The sequence below is a fragment of the Neopsephotus bourkii genome, unplaced genomic scaffold (assembly GCF_033783945.1).
Source record: "Neopsephotus bourkii isolate Nb327-2 ecotype Australia unplaced genomic scaffold, CSIRO-AGI_Nbou_v1 NB_284, whole genome shotgun sequence".
Lineage (NCBI taxonomy): Eukaryota > Metazoa > Chordata > Aves > Psittaciformes > Psittacidae > Neopsephotus > Neopsephotus bourkii.
Genome location: NW_026900793.1, coordinates 1,836,506 through 1,860,374, shown reverse-complemented (window position 1 = coordinate 1,860,374; position 23,869 = coordinate 1,836,506). Strand labels below are relative to the sequence as shown.

Here is a 23,869-nt window from a genome sequence, read left to right as displayed (position 1 = left end):
TACTACTTGGATTTTCGCTGCTGTCTGAACCTGACTTCTGACCCTGCACTTGCAGTGAATCCAGGCAGAACACACTGCATGCGAGTTAACCAACTTTATGATGATACCTACACATCAGTAAAGTGAAATTTTGACTGTACTGATTGCCAGGCACAGAAGCAGGAGGGCAAAAGGCAGAAGCTAGTACTAAACATATGGAAGCAGTCAGTCCTGGGCAGGACTGAGAGTTGACAAGACTTGCTCTGACTGCCTGAGCCGGATCAAGATGAAGTACTGCTTTCTGCTATTCAGAGCTACCTGCATCAGAATCTAAATGCTCCCTTTTCTGAACAGGCCTGAAACTGTTAACATTGTCTCACTTGAGCACTAAGTCATTCAAGCTTTACCGTGTCCAAGAACATCATCTGTAGGTAAAAGTGCTTTTCCAGGCACTGGCTTTCTCTGATGAGATCCTGGTTCCAGTCCTAGTGAGACCCACTCCTCTGGAGTTCGACAGTCATACTCCTCATCATCAAATACCTAAAAAGCCAGGAGTGAAATTAAGTCTTACTTCAGAGAGAAGAAAATACCCCACACAAAATTTTCTGAGAGGAAAATTCACACCCAGGTCCTAAATGGCTAAAAAAATGGGAAAGAGTCCCAGTGCAAGAAGTGTGCTCATCTCAGTCTTCCCCCAAACAACAGTATCTGTACCTCTAGCCCTTTCCTAGGAAGCACAGACCCTAGGAAAGACCCTCACCACCTAGAGAGATCTCATGCAATAATACTGCTGACTGCTGCATTCGGAAGGAAACATGGAACAACACCTTATCTTCGGACACACAAATGACAGTGAGGAGCACCCTCAAGGATTATTAGATCTGATGGAAGTGGCGGGCCCCCTGCAGAAGATGCTCAGCATCTTGTGGAGATCCTTCAGGGCACAAGCCTGCTCTAAAGCATTTCCTTGTTCTATTGCTTGTTGTATCAATAAAGGCCAAGTGTCCTGCAACTGTCTGAACGGCCCTGTGGTATAAGCAATGAGACAGATCACAAGTGCCAAATGCACTCTCTTACCTGTAACGGGAGGTAGATGGGAAAGAGAGGATCTCTGTTATCCTCAATTGTGGGCATATCATCAGGATCGTGGTGCCTTGGCATGAGCTGATTGGAGGCTATCCCCTTGCTGGATAAAAGCTGTGCAATATCAAAGCTGAGATATAGCCGTCTCCTCCTGTTTTGAATTGGAATGGGAAATAACCACTCAACGCACCCAGAAGGGCTCACATGCTACAACTCCACTTTCAGATCATGTATCCCTACCAGTAAAGAAGTTTTTGAACACATGGAGCTGCATACATGTCTATTTCTACCATCATTTATAGAATAAATACCTATAATGAGCATCTAGTCCAATTTATAAATTATATACACATATATACACTATGCCAATATTTATAATCTAGAGCATACACCAAAATAGAAATTAAAAACTGTGAGAAAAAGATAAACACTCTAAAAATGTATTTTCTTCCTGCATCCCAATGAACTGTCTTGTGCACCCCCCCCAATGCACATCTCCCACTTCAGAGACCACTGCCTTATAGGATAATATTTTATAGACTCATAGAATAGTTGGGGTTGGAAAGGACCTTAAGATCATCAAGTTCCAACCCCCCTGCCATGAGCACGGACACCTTGCTCTAAACCGCATTATCCAAGGCCTTGAACACTGCCAGGGATGGAGCACTCACAACCTCCCTGGGCAACCTATTCCAGGGCCTCAGCACCCTAACAGGAAAGAATTTCCTCCTTATATCCAATCTAAACTTCCCCTGTCTAAGTTTGAACCCATTACCCCTTGTCCTATCACTACAGTCCCTAATGAAGAGTCCATCCGCAGCATCCCTATAGGCCCCCTTCAGATACTGGAAGGCTGCTATGAGGTCTCCACACTAAAGGTTCTTGACATGTCAAGTCCTGAAAGCAGAAATTAACACCCTAATCTGCTCTGTTCATTCCATAATGATGTCTCTAGCCACCTTGTGGTTACCTACCTCTCTATTTCAATGCTCCGAGGGCACTGCCCTGGAAGCACTTGGTAAGGAACCTGCACTTTGGGGTTATATGATTGTACTGGGAAATCTGACACGGTGAGGTTCTCAGTGGTTGGTCCCATCACTTGCTTATCCAGCACACTTCCAAGATCCTCAGGCATCCTGAAGGTTGTGACTAAGAGACAGAGAAACGCACATCTGAAAGCACCAGCCATCACTGTGCTTTACATGTACACACACGAGAGAACTGTGCTGTCTGCTGGGTTGCCTGCAGGAGTCATTTCACTAAGTTTATGACAGAAATCAAGTAGATATCAAAGGGGACACAGAAAAAGACCTTTTTTCCTGCTAGAACATGTCCTTATGGTTTTCCAGTATCAAAGTGATGGCACAGAAAAAGCCTCCACTGAGAATTACTGTGATGCACCTTCTTAGGAGGTAGGCACTGACCTGGCCCTAAGGAGCTCTGTTCTGTTCCCAGCTTTGCTACAGACTCTACAAGATCATGGGCAAGTTACTGTCTACAGTGCATGACTTCCCTCCCTCTCAGAAAGGGGTGGGATTCCCCATGTGCTCTGGGGGGGCCCTCAGACCAAGAGTCAGTCCTAGCTATGAGGAACTCATTTAAAACAGTGCTAGAGGAATGCTGCAGGAGAGAACAAGCTGCTCAGGTCATTTTTAGGTGCTGAAGTCCCTATTCACACCTTCCTTGGGACTAACCTCTTCTCAGTTTCTGCTCAAGCAAACCTCCCACTCACATCTGCAGCGGTGTGAGAAAAAACCGACTTGAACAGCCAGCAATCTCACGACTCGGCCAAATGTTTTCAATGGGAATTGGACTGAGCAGAAAGTATACATTTCCAAGAGCTGGCTGGAATCAAACCATGTCATTTACCCCATAAATAAACCAAACTGTTCATATTGCTAAACAAGCTGAAAATAATAGAACAGCAGCAAACTGGGAATTTGAAGCTTAACCTAAATTAAGTAATTGCATGCAAGCTTTAAAAAGCACTATTCCCTAGACAGAGCTAGGCATTGACCTAAAAATAGATTTTAGTGGAGAGCTTTCCATATGGTGAACTTTCACACTCTACTGAGGATAAACTTAAGGTTCTGGCTCGTAAGCAGGTTTGCTGGAGGTCAAGCTTTGGACCCAGTCCTTCACCCTGCTCCATGTGCTTCTGCTTGCATGGTGCAACCCCTTGGTTTCAAAGTAGCTGTGCAGAGCAGCCAATAATACTGAAGCCAGACACATTTCGGGATGATCAGGTACAGAAAGGGTCCTCTAAGAGGTCATTCCCTTTACCCTTCTAAATGGTTCCTGATTCAACCCTTGTAGTGGTACTTGGTCTGCTTAGGGAGTAATGGAAATGGCCTCTGAACTGGCTCCTCTCTACTCATCTCTCTTAGGAAGGGTGCCTAGCTTGCAACAAATACAATCCAAACATTTGCATTGTCCATCCCAGTATGTACCATTTACAATAAGGTTAAGGAATTCCTAAAATGGAGGTCCTTAGCTTCATACAGATCTCTTGCTTACGGTATGCACAGAATGACCCTGGTTAATATTTGTTGTCAGGGAGCACAGCTGTTCCGATTTTGTCACCTCACTGTTGCAAAATCCATGGCCTCATCCATTATGGCTCTTTGTGCACTATCAACTATTTATGTCAATACTTAGCGTTTCATTTGCATTTACATCTCAGCTTGATAGCTTCTTCCCCCTTGAAGGAGCAGCAGATCATAAATAGAGATCTGTCTCCACTTGTTAGGGATGAGTCTAGCTTGTCAAGATTCACTTGAGGATGCAGTCATTTGTCCTCACTCATGAAAACAAATGTCACTTCCATGCACAGGAAGGTGGTAAATATAGTTACCATCTTTCTCTAAGACTAAAACTCCTCTCACATGTATGCTTTCTCCCCACCTGCTGCCAGCTATGATCCATATACCCGAGAGTGCTCAAGGGGCCAGGAGAATGCTGGCAAACTTTTGTTTTCCTATTTTTGAGCATCCATGGTACAAGCTCTTGTATGCAGGTGGGACCAGCAGCTCTGTATGCACAAAGACCCCTTGCATCTAGAGAGACTAAGCTGTTGCAGGACGCAATTGGAAGGAGAATGAATAAATGAGAGAGTACCATGATTCTAGACTCTGAATATAACTCTCACATGCAGGTCCCAGTTTAACAGGAAAGGGGCACTGATGGCTCCATATGCAATGACAACGCATAGAAACTGAGTGCTCTCCTGGCATACAGCCTGTAAGACCATAACCCCCGTAGGCAGCAACATGGTCCACCCTGAAGCCTGGGGGAAGTGCATATATGCAGGCAAAAAGCAAGCATGGTTTTACCACCCAGTCAGATCACTTTGCTCCACCTCTAAATTCACTTTTCAGAGACATTCACGTAGCTAAGTACCATTCCTGGGCACTGAGAGGAGAAGGAAAGCAAAGCACTCATTTAGCCATCAGCCTAGCTCCCAGCATACTCATTATGGCCAGCCTTAAGAGTTATGGCTCCATTTCCTGCCACATCCCATTTCCTCTCAGTATATTTACCTTTAGGGGTGTGCTGCTCGAGGTCCGCCTCTTTTAGCAAAGCCTGGTGTATTTGGGGGCCAGCACAAGCATCCTGAAATGCAGCATGTGAGGGAAGTGTCAAAGATAACAAAGCACAGTCAGAGGGTGGGTTAAAGGGGTCCAGAGAGATAGTGAGACTGTAAAACTGACTTTACCAGAGCTTTAGGGATAATTGAGACTGTGAGTAATGGTCAGAGAAGGCTCAAAGAGACAGGAACACCTGAAACTTCAGCCCAACACACCAAGAGGCAGGGGATTTGTCAGCAGAGCACATCCTGATGTCAGCTTAAGATGTGGACTGGGGCAGGCAGTCATTAGAGTTTTACTTCCACATGCCTGCCCTGCCATACTGGCATCCTAAACCTGGCTAACATCATGACAGCAATAGCATGGGCCATGAAGGAAGGCAGCACAACTACCATCAGGAAGAGCCTTATGGCTTCACTTTGTAAGAGTCAAGGTCTCGCACAAAGGCCTCTGACCAAAATGAAGGGCTAGGAGCTGGGGTGAAAGCTGTGTTTCTCTATACCAGGTGTGCTATAGGTCTTTCCACTTTAGAAGGACAGTGGTAGGAAAAGAATTGCTCTTTGCACTTACCCTGGAGATGCTGGAGGCTGCTGGAGTGAGGACTTTAGCAGAATACATCTTTTGTCTAAATGCTAAGTATTTTCTTGGCCCCTGTTTGCAGCTATTAGAAACCAACAAACTTCCTGCACTGCAGTCTAGGCATGAAGCCTCCCTCTTGGTGTCTGGAGGCCTGGGGCTCCCACCCAGAGAACTCATCAAATCCTTCTTTGCTTTATCCATCTCTGCTGGAGAACAATGCTGTGATGCAACCCTGAGCTTGCTGGAGTGGAAAACATTAAAAGCCTTTTAAATACTGTAACTTTGGCACTCCTCCACCCCCTCCCACCACACTGGGGATCGTTGACTTGCTAAGATGAGTGGGTAACAAGGTAAGTTCAATCCCCGGTTTCAATACCAAGCTTTGCTTTCATGACCTGGGGTCCGCTGGTCTCGCGTCACTGACTCAGTGATTCACTAACCCTGGGGAGAGTGTTTTGCTGTTCCAGATGGATTTTGGAGGGGATAAACCAGCAGCATACACATGAAAAGCGACTTTTCTGAAGCAGCAGGGGCTTCCTGGATCTGTGGCAGCGTTCAAAAGGCTGCCAGGAGAATGTGAGTAAACTGGGACTGCAAGAGAAATGCTGCTGCTGTACTGAAATCCCCTAAAAATCTTGTCACGCTTGACTCCAGTGCGAGTAGGCTACAGCCTAAATACTGACACAGCTACTCCCAGGCTTGAGTCTGACTCTTTCATTTCAATAATTCAGGAGAGATGGTGAAGTATCCCTAACAAAATATAGCAAGAAGGTCCCCTCTGTCCTCCTGCAGGGGGTATTTTTGCTGGTGATCGCAGCACTTCCACAATGGGAAAAGCAAGCCCAGGCAAATACCACAGCTCCATGGCTTGATCGTACAAAAGCCTTCGTGTGCTGAGAGAAACTAATTAAGAGCAGCCCTTGGACTTCTGGCACAGCAATAGTGCAACCCCTGATTTTAGGCTTGTCTAAACAGAGATGACTGCTCTAAGTAATGAGTACGGTGTGGCTCGAGTACCGCAAGCCCCTCCAGCCTCCACACGCGTGCGCCAACATGATGGACACATGCCTGCCTAGCTTAGTCCTACAAATTATGAGCCCAAGTTCTCCTTGGGATCTCTATTCCAGGTGTGACACAACTTACTCATCAATTCCTACTCAGGGCTAGACCCAGGCTCCTCATCCAGCCCTGCCTGCCTAACGGTTTGTGTCTTCCCCTTGCTGGGACCCACACATCTGCTTCACTCACTTCTGGAGGCCAACCCCATGTGGAGGTCCTCCACCTTGCCATAGCAAAGCACTAGGAAGACCTTGCCTGGTCTTGCAGGCTACAGGTGGCACAGTGCCTGTCCGGAGTCTCATCCTGATGTGGAGACACTACCACAGTGTCCCTTCCTGCCATGCCCTCTCTGCTCTGCTCCTGAACAAGTCAAAACTCTGCCTGTTCTATACCCCTGGTCAAAGAGGGCAATTCTTTCTCAATTTCACCTTGTTGCCTGTCTGCGAGAATGAATCAGGTACACACAGCAGAGAAAGCATTACATGGATGCTGAAGATAAGAGGGAATAACTGTGCTGGCTTATTGCTGCAGGTTCAAGCCAGCACACAATTTGGAGAGGTTGAATCAAAAAAGAAATCAGATAATAAATCACAGTTACCATGATGCGAATCCTTTAAGTGAAACGGAGTAAACCAACAGACTGGAGAGACCTGGGAGACAAGATCAATAATACCCCCTCCCCTGCTTCAAGCTACAAAATCTCAACTCATTCTCCTCTCAGCTTCTCTTTGGCATGGCAACTGGAACCTTATACCCTGAAGAATGAATTTGCCATGGAGGATTTTGTTTTTATTAGCTATTTTATGCTCTGGCCATATCTATTTTAGCAGCCCAGCAGGATTGATTGGTATCAGCCAAGATCCAAGGATTCCTGATGAATCACTGCTGGACTCTTTTGTGCCTGCTGCATCAGCGCAGAGAACAGCAGCAAGGCAGAACAACCCTGTGGTGGCTCTCCTGATATGTCACCTGAGCATCCTCTTCCTGGGAGCAGGGCTGAGGTGGCAATGGGACCTGGACCAGAATCCGAACCCCATCCAAGCCAAAGAAAAGCTACCTCCAGGACTCACAGTTCATCTGAACCTTTAGGGTGAGTGATGGAGCCCACTCCCAATTCTGCAGCCCTGGCAATCTCTGCCTGGAACCAAAATAACGCGGCTCCTGCTGCCGCTGACGGCCGAGTGTCTGCGATGGGGGAAGTGTGTACCCAGCCTGCCCACAGCAGGCCTAATTCTTCAATGCTCTGCTCCCTGTGTGCTCACTCACACCTCCGTAAAGCCCTTCCTGAGCACTCAAAATAAAACAAACCCCTACTCAGTGTCCAGCTCAGAAACGTCCTTCCATCTGTCACGATCTCCCAGCTGCACAAGGGAAGCTCTGGGGTTTGTAACTGCAAAAAGCTTGACACACACCACCTAAAATAAAGAAAGAAAACAGGCCTCCAAAGTTTTCCTAGCAATTCCCTAGACAGACAAGCAAAGCAGCGCATGCTAAAGCTACCCTAGAGATGGAAGAACTGCTGAACACAAAGGGAATCCTGCTCTCCTGCCACCCCAGCTGCTGGGCTGTGGCCAGGGCTTCCAGCGAGGAGACTTCCCAGAGCATGGTGGTGCTCTCATCCAGCCCCCAGGTTGGTTTAAACGATGAGAACAGAGACCCTCTCTCTTTTACTCAGCCTAGCTGCTGAGCCTAGGAGTTTACTGCACAGCAATTCACTCTTCCCCAGGCTCAAACTCCACCAACACCACCTTCTGCCTTCCCACTCGCCCCAAATGATGAGCAGTGTGTAGGCTCCAGGGCTGTCCTCCCAGTTAGGGGACCTTATGATCATCTAGTTCCAACCCCCTGCTATGGTCAGGGACACCTCACATTAGACCACATCACCCAAGACTCTGTCCAGCCTGGCCCCGAACACTGACAGGGATGGAGCATTCACCACTTCTTTGGGCAGCTTCTTCCAGTGCCTCACCACCTTCAAAGCGAATAACTTCTTCCATATATCTAACCTGAACTTCCCCTGTTTAAGCTTAAACCATGTTTGCAGTCTTCAATCCCTTCCTATTCAGAGCACTTTCCTCAGGGCAGGAGCTCCCCTTTGACAAGTTGAGGCTTTAAGGAGGGGAAAAAGGAGTTCAGCTCATTGCAAGTAGACCAGATGTCTCCTTGAAAGCAGATCCTCTGCCCACCTCAATAACCCTTTGCTCTACACTGCCCCTGTGCATCTGGGAGCATCTCCCCCCTCTCCAACATCTGCCTGGCACCAGCCATCTCAGTTTTAGCTATAATCCTCTTTGAAGATCTCTTCCTGACTGCTCAAACACCTATCCTTCAGCAGTTCAGACATGCTCCCTCACACCTGAAAAGCACGTTTCCTAGATATGCCAGGTATGTTGTACTACACTAAACTGAACTACTCAAAATGAAAGCACACTGTAACGGCACCGCTGACACATGAGGTACAACGTCTGTGTGTCATCGTGGCAAAGCTGTAATTACAATTTCTTGGTAAATTCAGGCTTTACATATCCAAGAAGTCAAACTCCCACGTGTCTTGCTCTATGTCTGCTATGAGCTTTTTGATCTGCTGCCTGTACTTCAATTCCTTGATGCAAAGCTAACAAAATGGGCTCTTTTCTTTCAAATAAGGTTCAAAAAGGCTAAAACTGCAACAGAAAAAAAAAAAGTACTTTAAAAATAATCTAACCCCTAAACAAAACTGCAGATTGAAATCTAATAGTCATTTATCTGAAATTATTTACCTGCGGATAGCCAGAAACCCAACTACTGCACTATCTGGTTGCCAACACGCCAAAGTTCTTCCTTCCTATCATTTAAGCCATATAAGCTCAAACAGGGTGATGCGCTCTCCACAAAGCACTTTAAACCTTATCCTGTGCTTCAAATTTCTTCTGTTTCAAAAAGGGAGTGGAAAGTAATGGGGTTTTACAGCAGCCCATTCCCTCCAAGGATCTGTGTGGTTCCCAAACTGATCTGCCTCTGCGTTTTTAAATGCATTCCTTTCTCAGTGGGAAAGCACCATAAAACCTCCACTAGAACCTGAGGACACAGGGGGGAACAGCAAGACTGATGGCAAGCAGCACCGTTTATTACACGGAGCACCCAATGACAAGGATCCACCACACCTTTTGGGGTTACAGCCACGGCGGGTGCTACGAGACAGCACACAAAGCACTTAGACCGTGACTCCAACAGCGTTTGTTTCATTTATGAAGCACAACAGCCTCTGTCTCTATAGGCAACCCAAGGGCAGCCACACGCTAACTCTGGAGATGGATGGGGCAGCGCAAGGCACCCGCCTCCCACCTCTCACGTCTGAGGAATCCAACCCCTGCCCATTTCCACTGTCTCGTACAGCACAAGGGGGCTCGCACCCCCGGCACCCACAGCAGCGCGGCCCCCCCGCATCCTTCCACACCTCCTGCCCTCCACCGCGGCGAGGCCCGAGCCCACCCCCCCCAGAGCCCGAACCCCCGAACCACTCCCGGCCGGGGGCCGGCGGACCTGTCCGGGCGGGGGTCAGCGGCTGGACCGGCCCGGCCCGGCTCATCCCTCCCTGGCGCCCGGCTCCGCGCTCGCTGCTACCGGGCGGAGGGGCGGGCCCAACGGACGGAGGGGGCGGCTCGGCTGGCCCGAGGGAGGTGCCGGCAGCACGGGCCGGGTGCGGCCACCCTGAGGTCACCACCGAGCATCACCACCGAGCATCACCACGGGGCCACCATCGGCCCTCACCTTACAGGGCCGCCACTCGCAGGATGACGGGGGCTCGGCCGCCCCATCACCGAGCACCTCCGGGGACAGCCCGTGCGCAAGGGAGGCGAGGGGCTGGGCTGCTCTGGTGCCACCTTCCATGCCGGCTGTCCCAGGAAGTCTGGCAGATCCCTCCTTTACACCATCCCCAAAACCACCGTAGTCAGGCAGGCTGCAGGATGTAGAGCCACACAACGGCTGGTCTCTGACCGAGCTTATGTACCCATGAAAGTCTTGATCAGCTACACCTGGGAGGTTATGTCAGCTGGGGATGTGTGACTTACCACCACTCGATATCATCATGAAGAACACATCGTGCCCTGCAGACAGAACGGTGGCACAAAATCCTGTTGGGAAGGATGGGGGGAAGTGACAAGGATTTTTAAAAAAAATAATAAAAAAATCCATCCAACCCGCCCCCCCCCAAACAAACAAAAAACCCCAACAAACCAAACCCCACAAACAAGCAAACAAACAAATCACCAACCAACCACACACCAAACTCAACATAAAAGCACTGTAAGAGTTAGAGATACAGTGTGAGAGGCAGAGAAGGAAGAGGAAAGCAGGAAGCAGATCGGACTGGAGGCTCCTGCAGGAGGGGAGCCATAGGCAGGAGCTGCTCCATAGCCCCTTTGGCCCCCCCTGCTGCTGCACAGCCTTGCAGCGCGGCAGGAACGAGTCCGAGAGAGCAGGGCTTCCTGAGCACAGGGGATCCAGGGACCATGGCCTTGCACAGGGCCAGGGGGGCAGAGAGCATGCCATGAGGAGGCAGCAGAGCCCAGGCAATGAGCTCCTCTCCCTGCATCTTGGCACTGGGTGCACAGGGCTTGGGAGTCAAGGGTGGTAGAGGCACTTGGACCATGCAAAAACGTGCGAGCAAGGGGATGCGAGGTTTGGGCAGAGGGAGGTGAGGCTGTGGCAGGCAGAGCCTCCAGGAGGAAACACAAACCCTCCAAATAAGACAGCCTCCTTGCAGCAACGCTCAGCTCTTGCCAAGGTGCTCTGCAGCCCAGCCCTGCTCAAAGCAGCAGCTGCTGGAGACATTCCCAAGTGTAGGTTCTCTGTCATACTGCTGGCCTCATTGCTCCCCTTTAGACAGGAGTGCATGCTGACCTGCCTTGAGTGGGTTTGGTATAATCGCAGCTCTCACTGGAGTCCCCTTGAGTCACATACCAATGCTCTGGCTGGGTGGAAGTGATGGTGAAGCCCCTTTGCCCTCTGCATGGGAATAATACCCATCTGTTTCACACCAGCTCCATCATCCCTGCCGCAGGCTGGGATTCACAGCAGGTCTTGCTCTCCCTGCCGTTAGTTGTGCTTCATTCTTGGCCAGGCTTTCAGAGCTCAACACAGGATGCTTCAGCGAGTCAGGAGGTGAAAGACGAGCGGTTCCAACTGGCTGGGCCTTCACAAACCCACCAGCCCAGAACAGAAAGCAGACAGGTGAGAGAGCCACCCTGCTCCCCAGCCATGGGCTGCCACGGTGATATCCTGACCTGCCTGCCTTCAGAAGGGCTGTCCCAGGGCTTGCATCCTCCACCGACACCATGTCCTGCTTCCACGGTGCTCCTTGAGGCCAGGATGGCCAGGCAGGGGGGTGTGAGGCATAGTCACTTGTAAAAAGAGGCGGCAGTTGGCACAGCTGAGCACCCCCATGCTCTCTCCTTCTCGTACCAGTCTGAGCTGAGATACTGTCCCCAGCAGGGCCACAATAAAAGGTCTTTCTCCCAACAGATCTCCTTCCTACTCCTTTTCTGCTGTGGGCTCTTTCAGGGCCACAGATCCGCCTGTAATTGCAGGTGATGCTTAGCTCCCCAAAAAACATTTGTCCAAGAAGAGGTTCCCGAGTCCCTGCTGAAACAGGCAGATCAGTGACTTAACATAGGAGTTTCCTTACTGCAAGGCTGTTTTGGGAGGAGAAAAGCAGAGCTCGCCACTGTTTCAGCTGCGATAGAGCTAATTTTCTTCTTAGTTAAACAATTATGCCCATCCAAGTGAGCCGGACCACTGGTGCAGTGAAAGCATGCACAGGGGTTAGCAGCCTGGACTCACAGTGAGGCCTCTCATCTCACCCACTTATCAAGCACGAGAATCAAAACAGTTTCAGTAGGTGTTAGGATGTGAGCTGGCACTGGGAAATAGGACATGTGCTAATGGTTCATTCCTGGCTGAAGAGCCCAGCATCCCTCTTTTATTGTCCATGAGCTGTTGCAGCCACCTTTCATGCTATCCACTTGCACCCCTTTAGATCTCATGCATCTATCCCAAACCAGTAGCTCAGGAAACACCATTACCAGTTAAACACAGCAGAGCTCACTTCTACAGGGAGCAGCCTTACTTTGGCTATGGGAGGAATAATAAAATACCAAAAACCCCCAACTTTGTGGACCTCAGAGATGGTGCACGGGCTGTTTGGTTTCATCACTTGCACCTACCCGATGTGGGTGGCAGGCCCTTCAGATTTAGCAGTGTTTCCATACCCACCCCACACACATTTTGCTGAAGGTGCAAATGATCCTCCAAGCACAAGGCCACTGAAGAATAAGGCCCCAGATTTCTGTCTCCACACCTACATGTGTTCCCACACACAAGATACAGCATTAATCTAGAGTAACACACCGCACGTTGACAACGCTAACAGTACGTTTGACTGAAACTCCTTAGGCTTGAACCTCAGCATGCAAACCCACAATGCAGGGAGAGTCAGGACAAGGTCTGGCTTTATGCTGCCTGCTCCCTTCTCTTGAAGAGGCAGTTTGATTCTGGGAAGGGGGAGCCAGGTTCACCTTATATTCCTGCTCCTTTCAACAGCGCACTCAGCACAAGGCTGTTACCTTGAATTTAGCCAGGCTGGGACTGGAAGAGCCAGCAGCAGATTCTGTCCTTTGCAAGCACAGTTTTCACTGCAGCCTCAAAACCAAAGGAGACTGACCCAGGGAGTGACATTGGTGTTGATGAGCTTTCACCCCTGTGCGTTCTTCCACAGTCGGGATCACACCATCAGTCCGGCCAGAAGGCTTCCCCAAGGGACATGCAGGCAGAGGTTGCTTCTCCGAGGAAGGTGTGGAGCAAGCATGGGGCTGGCCAAAGCAGGAAGATGACAGTGAGGATTCCCAAGGCCAAGCCCGAGCAGGCAGGGAGCGGTGATGATGAAAAAGCTGAGCAAGCCTCAGTGAGGAGATCTCAGCAGTGGTGGGCAGAGAAGCTGGCAGCAGGCATTTCTTACACAACTGATTCAATGGAATTGGCCAGAACGGTCTCAAATGCAGCTCTGGCATGTTCTGCATAGGGCTGTGGGTAGAAAGAACCTGTCCCCCATCGGCAAGCTGGGAGATTTTTCCTAGAGGAGTCTTCTTCTTTAGAGGGACCTTGATTTTAGAAAAGGCGAGTGGCAGAGATGCTCCCAAACCCCCTGGGGTTAGACCCTTAGGTACCTCAGAAGCCTCAGGCAGGTAAATGGCCAGATGTCATGCAGCCTGTCATGTGCTCACAGGAGGCTTTGAGCTCTGTAGCTCCCCCAACAAATACGGTACAGGCACTTCCCCATCTTCCTAGGAGAAAGCATCAAAATGGAGCTGTCCGTCTAACCACTGGTACTCAGGAGCATAAGGGTAGGCTGCTGTAGCCTTGCTCTTGCTGAGAGGGGGCTGTTGACCTCTGGAACACGAGTCATCCCATGTAAGAGTACCAGGGCCAGCCTCACAAGGAAGCCAGTATACCCCCAGTCTGCACTGGGTAGGATGACATCTCCTGGCACTCCTCCAAAAGTACAGACTCACATATAAACACTCTTGAAGCACGCAAAACACTGAGGATGCTATAGATAGAGCCTGCTCTCTTCCAGGAAATGTATCACCCAACCCCGGTGAAAACAACCCTAAAAGAACTGCAAAACATCTCTGAAGAGCTACGAGCAGTCTTGCAACTCAGGCGTTCCCAGACAACATACAGGGAGCTGAGGTCCTCAGCCAATTCCTTCTGCATGCTTCCGGGAGTTCAGGGGGACATTTGGGGGTTCTTATAATAGGAACAGAAGAAATTACTTCCCCTTCTTACAAAGGCTGGAGATTTTCCCTGATGCTTCCAGATGAGCATCAAGCTTTTCATGGGAAAGGCAGCAACACCTCGGCTCCCTTCCATAGGGGCACTCGCTGGAGGGCATAGGGAGCTCTGGCTCAGATTTGTCATACGGAACAGACCATTAGGCTCAATGGTTTATGTCCTTTCAGCAGGTAAGCATCAAAAGAATCTATTTTGAGGAAAAATAAACAAACAAATCTGTCCTTTGCTGACAAACAGTAACAGATTCCTGCAAAAAGCCTTTCTTCCAACCGACTGGCTTTTCATCAAGGAATCCCTAACCTCTTCCGATTCTTTCCCCACTAGATAGCATATGCCAAAAGCTGGGCTGGATCCTCACCTGAACACCACATTTCAGAAGCTGTACAGGGCAGTGTCTGGCTGAACACCATAACAAAATCAAAGCATGTCTTTGTGCCAGGCCTTAGAAAAAGCATACACCATCAGAAGCAGAGGTTCAAGCATGCCAATATGACAGAGCAACATCTTTCCAGGTGAGAGGACAACTCAACATTTTGGGGTTTAGAACAGCTTCAAAACATGCCTTCTTGACATTTGTCCATGGGCTGATTTATTGCACTGGGTGCCGGCCTGACTTCCTGCCATCAGTAACACAGCACCATCGATATCTGGGCATTTATATCATTTATCTGGCTGGTTCATCTACTCTTGAAGTACCTTCTCACTTAGCAGTGACTATTCCCCATAAAGAGCCCTCTCAAACACAGAGAAACCATTAAAAACTAGCTATTGAAAGCAAAAAAACCCAAGTGGTTTTTTGCTGTTTTCCATCTGGTTTTTGCATGCAGCTGATTATGTAGCAATGTAAAGATGAATGCGAATACAAATGTGCAACCAGAAGAGCTGAGTTTGGGTGCGACCTTGTGTTGCAAGTCAGCATGCCCACCTCACACTCAATGTAAAGGGAATTACTGGTGTGTTTGTCTCCCAAAGCAAGGCAGCGTTCCTGGGGATCTCAGCAGGAAGGAGATTCCTGAAGCTGAAGACTGAGCTTCCTCTCCTCAACAGAAACCTCTCCCATTTAATGATTACCAAATCTTTTGTCTCAGAGCTCAGAGGAAGCAAAACCCGAAGGAAGCCATGGTTGTAGCATAGACAAATGAGAGCAACTGGGCCATCAAGTCAGAAGAACTATAGATTCAAATGTGTATCATCATCCTGCTAATTTCCAGCTCTCCCCCTGCTCCCTCCTCTGCTGACACTCCAGTCCCCACTTCAATACCTGCCAGGTCCTTTTAGAGAGCTGACATTTCCATTCCTGACATTTTCTGCAGCTCCATCTGGGAATTAATGGCCGGATATCAGCAGCGATGGGGCCGTTTATCATAATTAGTCTCATGAAGCCACTAAGCATCCAACTATTTTTCATCAGCGCTGAGGAAATAAACTGCAGAATCCAGCAGACGAGACGGACGATTTCTTTATTGATTGATTGATTTTGGTCTGTCAGGATGCAGCTTTGAAGTTGGCCGAGATGAGCAATCTGGGAGGCAATGACGACAGCAGGGCTGGCTCACCTTGGGTGCACAAGCAGCAGAGAAGAAGCTCCCAAACCCCCTGGGACAGTGAGGAGGCTTTGGTTATCCTATAGCTGCTCTAGCCTCCTCCTGATAGGAAACAAGTTGGGGACAAGCTCAGGAAGAGACAGGCACAAGCCACACGATGGCATCATGAATGAAAGCCATCTCCAGGCATGCCTTTTCTTCCCCATCAGGAGGGTGCTGTTCACCTTACAGGAGGTGGCACCTGGACCAGCAGCAACAGGACTGTCATTTGGCTCAGGTGTGCCAGGTTGTCCTTGGACCTTAATGCTGAAATGAGGATGCTGCAGACAGCACATCTGTCACCTTCCAGAGGTGCCTGGGAGCAGGTAAAGCTGTTCCCTTGTCACCCTATGTGGAGCAGCGTGAAGTACTAGATAGTTCTTTCCTTCCCCAGAGGATCAAAAGAGAATGCTGAGGAGGCAATGTTTTATAAGCAAAATATCAGCCCCATTGGAATGGCTGGGGCTCACCACCATGCACCTTCTCTGGCAGAGATAAGGTGCACCCTGTCACAGCTAGTGCTTGCTGTGCTCTCAGTCTTACTTTTTAGGGGCTAATGCAGTACATTGGCTGCGTTTCTGGGAGCTTGGGTACTCAAGGAACTCCGCTCCTCTGGGGTTAGCTGGACACTGAGCTGCTGAGATCCACCAGACGTTGTTATCCATCCTGGTGGCCACTGATCTGGGCAAGGAGGCTGTGCTGATCTCAGTAACTTCTCTATCACCTTGCAAGTACCACTCTGCATGGCTCGTAGCCTGCGGTTAGAGCACCTCTGCCTGCAGCTCCTCTCTGTATAAGTAAGAAATGAGGATTACGAGCCTGTGTGGAGCCTCTGCCTGGAATGAGCCATGAAGGCATTCTGGGCTGTGCTGCTTTTCCTTCTATCCCCAGGAAAATCCACAAACCTTGCCACAACCCATAAGCCTGAGGGCTCACCTGCAGCAGACCCACCCCCTCTCCTGCAAGGCTGATTATCAAGGGCTTTCCATCCCGAGGTTTGCTATGCAAACATTAAACATTTGTGTTTAAATATTACACTCTTCTGCTGATGCGAAGCCAGTAATTACAGCCAGATGGGACCGGGCTCACAGGCAGACACAGGGCCCACACACTGCTGGATGGTGGCTTTTGTTCTTTGCAAAGCCATGTGGCTGACCACCAGCAGGGGTATCAGAAAAGCTGGGTGTAATTAAAAACAGTAATAAAAGAAGTCTTCTAAATAGATCCTGCAACGTATTCCAGGTGAGCGCTAAGCGTTCCTGGCTGCAGTGCCTGGCAGCCTCAACGCTATACCTGGGACATGATCCAAGCCAGCGTGCTTGCGCCATGCATCCCTCCAGGCACAGCAATGACATACACTAATTTGATGCTAGCACCTCCTACAGCACCAACACTGATCCCACAGAGCCTTCCTCAGCTGAGTGAGACCTCTTTTGGCACAGGAGGCTAACCCAGCCTGTACTCCAGTCCATCAAAGTGGCCCCTACAAGCGTGTTGCAGTCGCAGGGCCACCACACCACCAGCGCAAGCTTACAACTGCTGCTGCCTCCTCACCTGCTTAGTTGAGAGATCATCTTCATTTCAGATGCCTGCACGCATTTCTGCTTGTGTGAGCTGCCCAGAGGAGGAAATCCTGCACTTCCTGCTGCCTGCAACATTCCAGGTTTGATTCTGTTCAAGGCAAAATAAATACATGGCAGCAAATAGTGCATTTTCCCCCCTGAAAAATAACCCATATTCACATTCAACATCTAAGGCTTCTTTTAGTATATAATCCTCTTCCCCATTGCCTTGCCCCTACACAGCAGACCCAAAAGGTAAGCAGGAGCATACCGGTTTAAGCAAATACCTGAATGCTTGTCTTACTCATCACCTGCATTGCATTTATATATATATATATACACATATATAGACATACTGCACTTTCTGCTGCCTGCAAGATTGCAGGTTTGATTCTGTTCAAGGCAAAACAAATACATGGCAGCAAATAGCACATTTTTCCCCCTGAAAAATAACCCATATTCACATACAACATCTAAGGCTTGTTTTAGTATATAATCCTCCTCCCCATTGCCTCTCCCCTACACAGCAGACCCAAAAGGTAAGCAGGAACATACCGGTTTAAGCAAATACCTGAACACTTGTCTTACTCATCACCTGCATTGCATTCATATATATATAGACATACACAGAGAGCAGCAAACATCCAGTAAGCAATACCTACCTACCCCACAAACCTAATTGAGCACTTGTGTTCTAGCAGCTACAGCAATACACACAACCACCACCATTTGATGCCTGAAAAAACTAGAGCAAGCAGCTCATGCACAGTTTAAGTAGCCCTGGTAAAGGAGCTGCAGGTGATGCCACTGAGGAGAAATGAGCTATAAAGGCTACAACCCTTTCCCTGCAAATCAGTTTAATATCTATGTTCTTCTTTCCTCCTCTTTGTTATGAATATTCTGGCATCCTTTCAGGATGCTCCCAAGGTAAGTGTTAGAAAGTCAGAGCTTGGTCTCCTGCCTAAGCAACCAGTTATGTTTAATACTCTGGGACAGCTGCTGAGGTGTGTTCTCTATTATAACAGTCAGCATTGTATCTCTACCTGCTCATGATCCCGGTGTAAGAGGTGCCTTACAGCCAGCCTGACGGACAGGAGCCAGTGGCTCTGGTTTCAAGGGGAAGAAAGAGGGAAAGGAGCAAACACAGGCAGCAAAACAAAACAAAAAGAGGCTGTCTAGGAGATGTAATAGAAATCATTGTTTTGTGAGACACGGCCGAGCCAGAGCAAACATATGCTGTAATCTGAGACCCGTGCCAAGCCCTGATAGGTTTCCCTATCGAGGAAATCAGGATCAGCCTTGGTGAGAGGCCGAGAAGGGGAGCAGGTAACACACATGGAGAGACAGGAAGCTCTGATGCAGTCCTCTAGGAGCCTGTGCCAAAGCTCCTGAGCCCCATTCTCTGAGCTTTGGCTCTTTCTCTGGCTAACCAGAACCTTGTGGCTGTATGATGTGCATTCATGTTTCATTTGCTACCCTGATCTCACGTGTCTGCCACCTCTCTTGCTTCTCCCTCTTCCTGTGCTTTATGGGCTTCTAACTTCCTCATTCTTCATCAGGGACCATAGGTAGAGCTTCCAAAGAAGCTTATTTCTGCTGTCATATGCATCAGGAGGGTGTTACGGGAAGGGAAAGACAGGACTCAATGCCTCTCCCTTTCTGCACCCAAGAAGCAGAGCTTTGGCATACCGTTACCAACCCTTGTTTCTGCAGTAACCTTATCCAGCGCTGCATGGGTCTGTGGAGGCTGTGTTGTACTACTGTTGCCTTAATGAATAATGGATTCCCTTCCACTTTCCCTCTCCTCTTCCCTGTTAGATCCCATTTCATGTTGGGCATGCCTGGTATGTTTGCTGTGTCCCCTGGGAACACTGGTTCCCAGCTCCACTTCCCCCTCTTCCCAAGATACAAGCATTATGCAAGAGAGCACCAAGGATAATTCAGGTGGTTATCAGCAGGGGCATGAGCAGGATCTACCTGTTGGGTTTTGTTTAAGGTATTTCTGTTGTTTCCAATGAGGCTGTGCAGCTCATATTGTCAAAGCCTGAAGGCTTTAGTGGCCCTGACCAGCCTCACCTAGGCTGTCCTTGCAACACGCTCTGCTATAGCAGCACCAGTTAAACTCAGACCTAGACCCCCTGTTCTTGCATGAGCTACCTTATAGGTGTATCCATCTCCAGTTGTGTCTCTGACCCTGCCTTCTGCACAGACTTAAGACCCACGTGTAGCCTTATCTCCAGGTCTGTCTCTGGCCCTTGTGCTCCTAACAGGGCTCTGTGGATGGACTCTGGAGCTGGCTCCATCAGAAGCTCTTGTTCTTCCCGTCCCTGTGAAATATACTCGAATCTGGCCAAAATGGCAAAAAAGAACAGTATGGGTGCCTATTGCAGAACGAAACATGCATGCAAGTTACCCAAAGGCCAGTCTGCTTGCAGCATGAGAAATGCTATTTCAACGTCATTTGCACAGAGCTTAGTTATTTTATGACACCTGATTTTTAATTTTAATGTGAATGACACAGTTGAGCCGCTTTCCTGAGGACCCCTGCTCATCCCACTCTCAGGACAGACATTGCATGCTTAGCACAGAGTCCTGCACTGTTCTGTTTCCATTGTGTTGTTCAGTTCATGAAGCCTTAGGCAGGATTTACTGCACATTATTCAATCTCTGCTAGAGAGGTAAGATTATTAGTCTCCTAAAAAGCTTTTCAATTGAGTTCACTAAAATAGCTGAATGTTCTGAAACTGTTAATGATTTTAGCTTAGCAGCTCCCCTGCCTGAGGACGGGTCTGTGCTGTGGCTGCTTTACTGAGGACAAAACTGCAGCCCGGAAGGGCTAAAGGGATGGGATCTCTGGGGCCCTGCATGGACATACCTCAGGTGGGATGTTACAGAGAAGTGTAGCAGCTTCCCTTCAAGACAGGGGTCTTAAAGCCCCATGGAAAACGAAGATCACACCAGTGTGGAACGAACTGCATAACCAAGCTATAGCATGAGGAGCAGCTCTGAGCCACCACACCACCTTTATGTGCTCACTGGTCATTTCCTGCAGCCCAGAACCAAAGAGCGTATCCAAATTAAAAGAGACCAAATTGTCCAAACCTGGATCTAGGCACTTGGTGGGAGTGAGAGTTGAAAACAAAACACCTCAAGGGTCAAGCTTGGGTAGCACGGAGCATCTGGCATTTGTCCTCCTGGCCCTGGGACTGGAGACATGTAGCCTTCATCCCACAGGTGGTGGCTAATCCCTGCTATCCACAGCCGCTTCCATAATCCCTGGCGGCACTAACCTGCTTCTCTGTACCCAAGGAACCTTTTGTCATGGGAGCAGAGACCACTGCAGGGACTCTCTTCCTGATTACCCCTAGGAGGGGGATTTGGCTTTTGTCTGAGCAAATGCTTTCCTGATTCAGCATGGGAGTGGGGGAACATGACACACGTCTCAGGAATCAAATCCATTGCTGGAACTGAAAAGATCCCCGTCCCCAAGATGCTGATGCACGGTGTCAAACGGGGTGGGGGGAGGAAGAAAGGAGGGTGGACAGAAAGGGTTTGCTGAGCAGACCAAAGGCAGGTCTGAGTTTCACCCGGCACAGATGACAGCGGAGCCTCCCTCCCTGTCTGCTTCCCTCCCTCCCTCTCTCCCAGCCCTTCTCTCTTCTGAACACAAGCTGCAAGTCCCTGGGAGGCCCCTAATCTGCTTTGCTGTACAAAAGGCCCAGTCTACTGGCTTTCCTTTTCTTTTCCCCTCTTTAAAGTTGAAGTGGGGATCGGTTTCCAGGCACCAAGGTAGGGAGGGGAAAGGAACGGGGCACAAGCGGTTGCTCTGCTAAAGAGATTCTTCGGAAGGCAAGGGCACAGGTGTCTTCAGGTGGGATGGAAACACAGGGGCTTTGGGGTTGTCAGAATCCTTGCTTTCTAATTACTTTTTCTGGTGTGCTTTGGTATCACTTATTCCCGTGCCAACATCACCCATTATTTTATCCGCCTTTTCTTCCTCCCACGTGCTGTTTTCACCCCCCTGATTAATAAACCAGCGGAGAAGATAACTCCTTCCAGCCTTTGTGTTACTTGTCAAATAGGATCTCCATTCTCCTGCTCACCCTCAGAGACTCTTTCTGCATTGCTTCTGGTGTGAATTCAGCCTACCTGCCCAGCACTGCTGCCGGTGCTAGGCCAGGTCTTGTCAGTACTGTGCAAACACTATTAATAAGCTTCTTCTTCTTGGAAATATCCCAAGCCCCTTGGGTCTCGTTCGCCTTTTTTGTGCCTTTAGCTCATTGGTGCTTTATAATCACCCGTGACTGCTACAACGGAGTTCACCTCCTCAGTCCTGTCCAACTGACACACTGCCTGTCTAGCATGAGCAATCCCCAACCCTGTGATTAGTCTTGCATTTCGTGCTGGTGAATTTCAACTCCTTCCTGCGTCTCCATCCTCAAGGTTGTCTGCTGCTTTCTGTTTGATCTCCCATCTCCTCTGCATTCACAATGCCTCCCCAGTCTGCGTCATGAGCTGGCTGCACCTAAGCGCTTCCACTCCTTACGACAACATCATTCATGGAGGGAATAAACAAGATCGATCCCAGGATTGATCTGGGAGAAACTCCAGTGGTGAGCTCTGTCCAGAGGAACAGCTTCTGCCCCCAACTTCTATTTCTTCCTCCAATCCCATCATCTTCAGTTTAATTAGTAATGTCCCAGTTACTCCATTGAGCACAGCTTGCTGCATGTGCCTAGAAATATGTCTAGATAAACGGAGAGGAGCAGGCTGACTCGGTTGAATGCTTTCCATGGCATGCTGAGATGGTTTTCCTCCAGCCATTTAACCATGCTGGTCTGCAAGTCTTGTTCCAGGGCTTTGCATGCTACTGACCTATCCTACAAACTTCCCAAGCCCACAAACAACAAAGGAAGAATGGGTATTACATTCACAATCTCTAGTGTGGTGCTTTCTCTTCTACGAGAAGAGAAACTACACCAGCAGTTTGGCACATTATTTTGTTTGGAAGCCACAGATATGTGCTTGTCCTGGCTGCAGTGCATCAGTGCATCTGACTGTTGTCTTTTATTATGTTATACCATTCCACCTTTATACTGTCATCCTCTATCTTGCATGTTGACCCTACACCCAGCACTGTCATCGCCTTCAGGTTGGTTGGAGGCCACATCATAAGCATCCTTGACACTCAGTAAACCTACCATGTTGAGCTGATGCCTGAATAGTATTTTCCCCTGTGTCATAGTATCCTTTATAAGGCTTATCTCAGCTCAGCTTACCATGTTATCCTTGCTGCTTCCAGGTCTCTAAAGTAGCATCCCTCTTGTCACCAAAACTGGTAGAGGAGTACATAGATCCAGTTAGAACTGGATTTCCCATAGCTAAACTCTTCCTTGTTAATGTGAGGCAAGCACATCTCAGATCTAGTCCTCAATTAGGGGCTCAGACAGATTTAAGGTCTTACATTCGCTTTGCTAAGTGACATGCCAGGAGGACCTGGCAGTCCTGCTTCTTCTGACTCTCAGGCTTTGGGTCCCAGATGTTCCTACTGCAATCCAGGCCTGTCACAGGCAACTTTAATGCAACCTGGGGATGGACCAGGTCCTCTCTAGTGGGGACAATGCTAGACCTGGGAGTCTGCAGCCTTCACTGGGAAGGGAAATAACAAAGTGTGTTCTGATTAAATTGTAAAACCTTCTCTATCAGGCTACTGAAAACCAGCTTTCCCCAGTTGAATTGAACCTGCTGGGGCACTGGGATCCCTGAGCAGGAAGAAGGGGGTAAATCCATCCTCAGTGAACAGAGGAGTGAGCAGGCTCTTTGTGTTGCAGTGGAGGCTGGGACAGAGTCCATGTCCTGTAATGGGCAGGTGGGATGGACCCGCTGGAGGGTTACCACTGTGTTAACCTCTGCAGGAGAGCCCCTCAGCATCGCTTTGCTCCCTGCATCTCCCAGGATGCTGCCAGCTGTCTGGGTACGTGGCTTCCCTGGAGACCCTGTCGGTTGCTCCCAACTCACCTGCCCTGCTGCGAACACCAAAGGGGAAGCCGGAGCCTCACCACCCTGCCCTCTAAAGCCTCTGTCTTGTGGTGGAAATAAATTGCCTCAGATTCCTGTAACTCAGGCAGAAAACCCAGGCCCCTTGCTGATAAAACCAGGCGGCCTGGACAGCGTTGCCCTGGCAACCTGCACTTTCTTCCCCATCCTTTTGTTCGGCCTCGGACCCAGACTTTTGTACCCAGCCATAATGGGGCCAGACTCTCGGGATGTTTACGGGGTGAGGTGAGAGGAATTTCATTCAGCTGCGTCTTGCTTGGCCCGTCTCCTTCCGCAGGGCGAGGGAGGAATGTTATTGACCAAGGCCCCATGCAGCGACATAGGCACTAAAGAAAAGCACTTTAGACTTTCGGGCAAAGAAAAGAAATTCCTGCCCTCCCCCATGCAAACATACCCCCTCTGCCCCAACGCGCCTTTTGTTCCCTTATTTCTCTTTTTGTAGCTCCCCTGCTCACCCACTCCTGCCTACAGCTGCTCTCACCGGGCACAAACAAAACCCTTTAGCATGCCCTGTGTGCTTGCCAGCTCTGGGCTGTGAGACGTTCAG

General features: G+C 49.2%; 1 protein-coding gene across 1 annotated transcript in view; it reads right to left on the bottom strand.

The window, feature by feature from the left end:
- The window catches only part of DNAH1 (dynein axonemal heavy chain 1), a 42,101-nt gene extending 36,257 nt beyond the window's left edge, over nucleotides 1–5,844 (bottom strand). The window contains 5 exon segments of the mRNA XM_061346896.1: nucleotides 387–519; nucleotides 1,057–1,213; nucleotides 2,037–2,211; nucleotides 4,602–4,674; nucleotides 5,220–5,844. Of these exon segments, the coding sequence (XP_061202880.1) occupies nucleotides 387–519; nucleotides 1,057–1,213; nucleotides 2,037–2,211; nucleotides 4,602–4,674; nucleotides 5,220–5,429 (748 nt within the window). The 5' untranslated portion in view covers nucleotides 5,430–5,844.
- Between the last annotated feature and the right edge of the window lie 18,025 nt (nucleotides 5,845–23,869).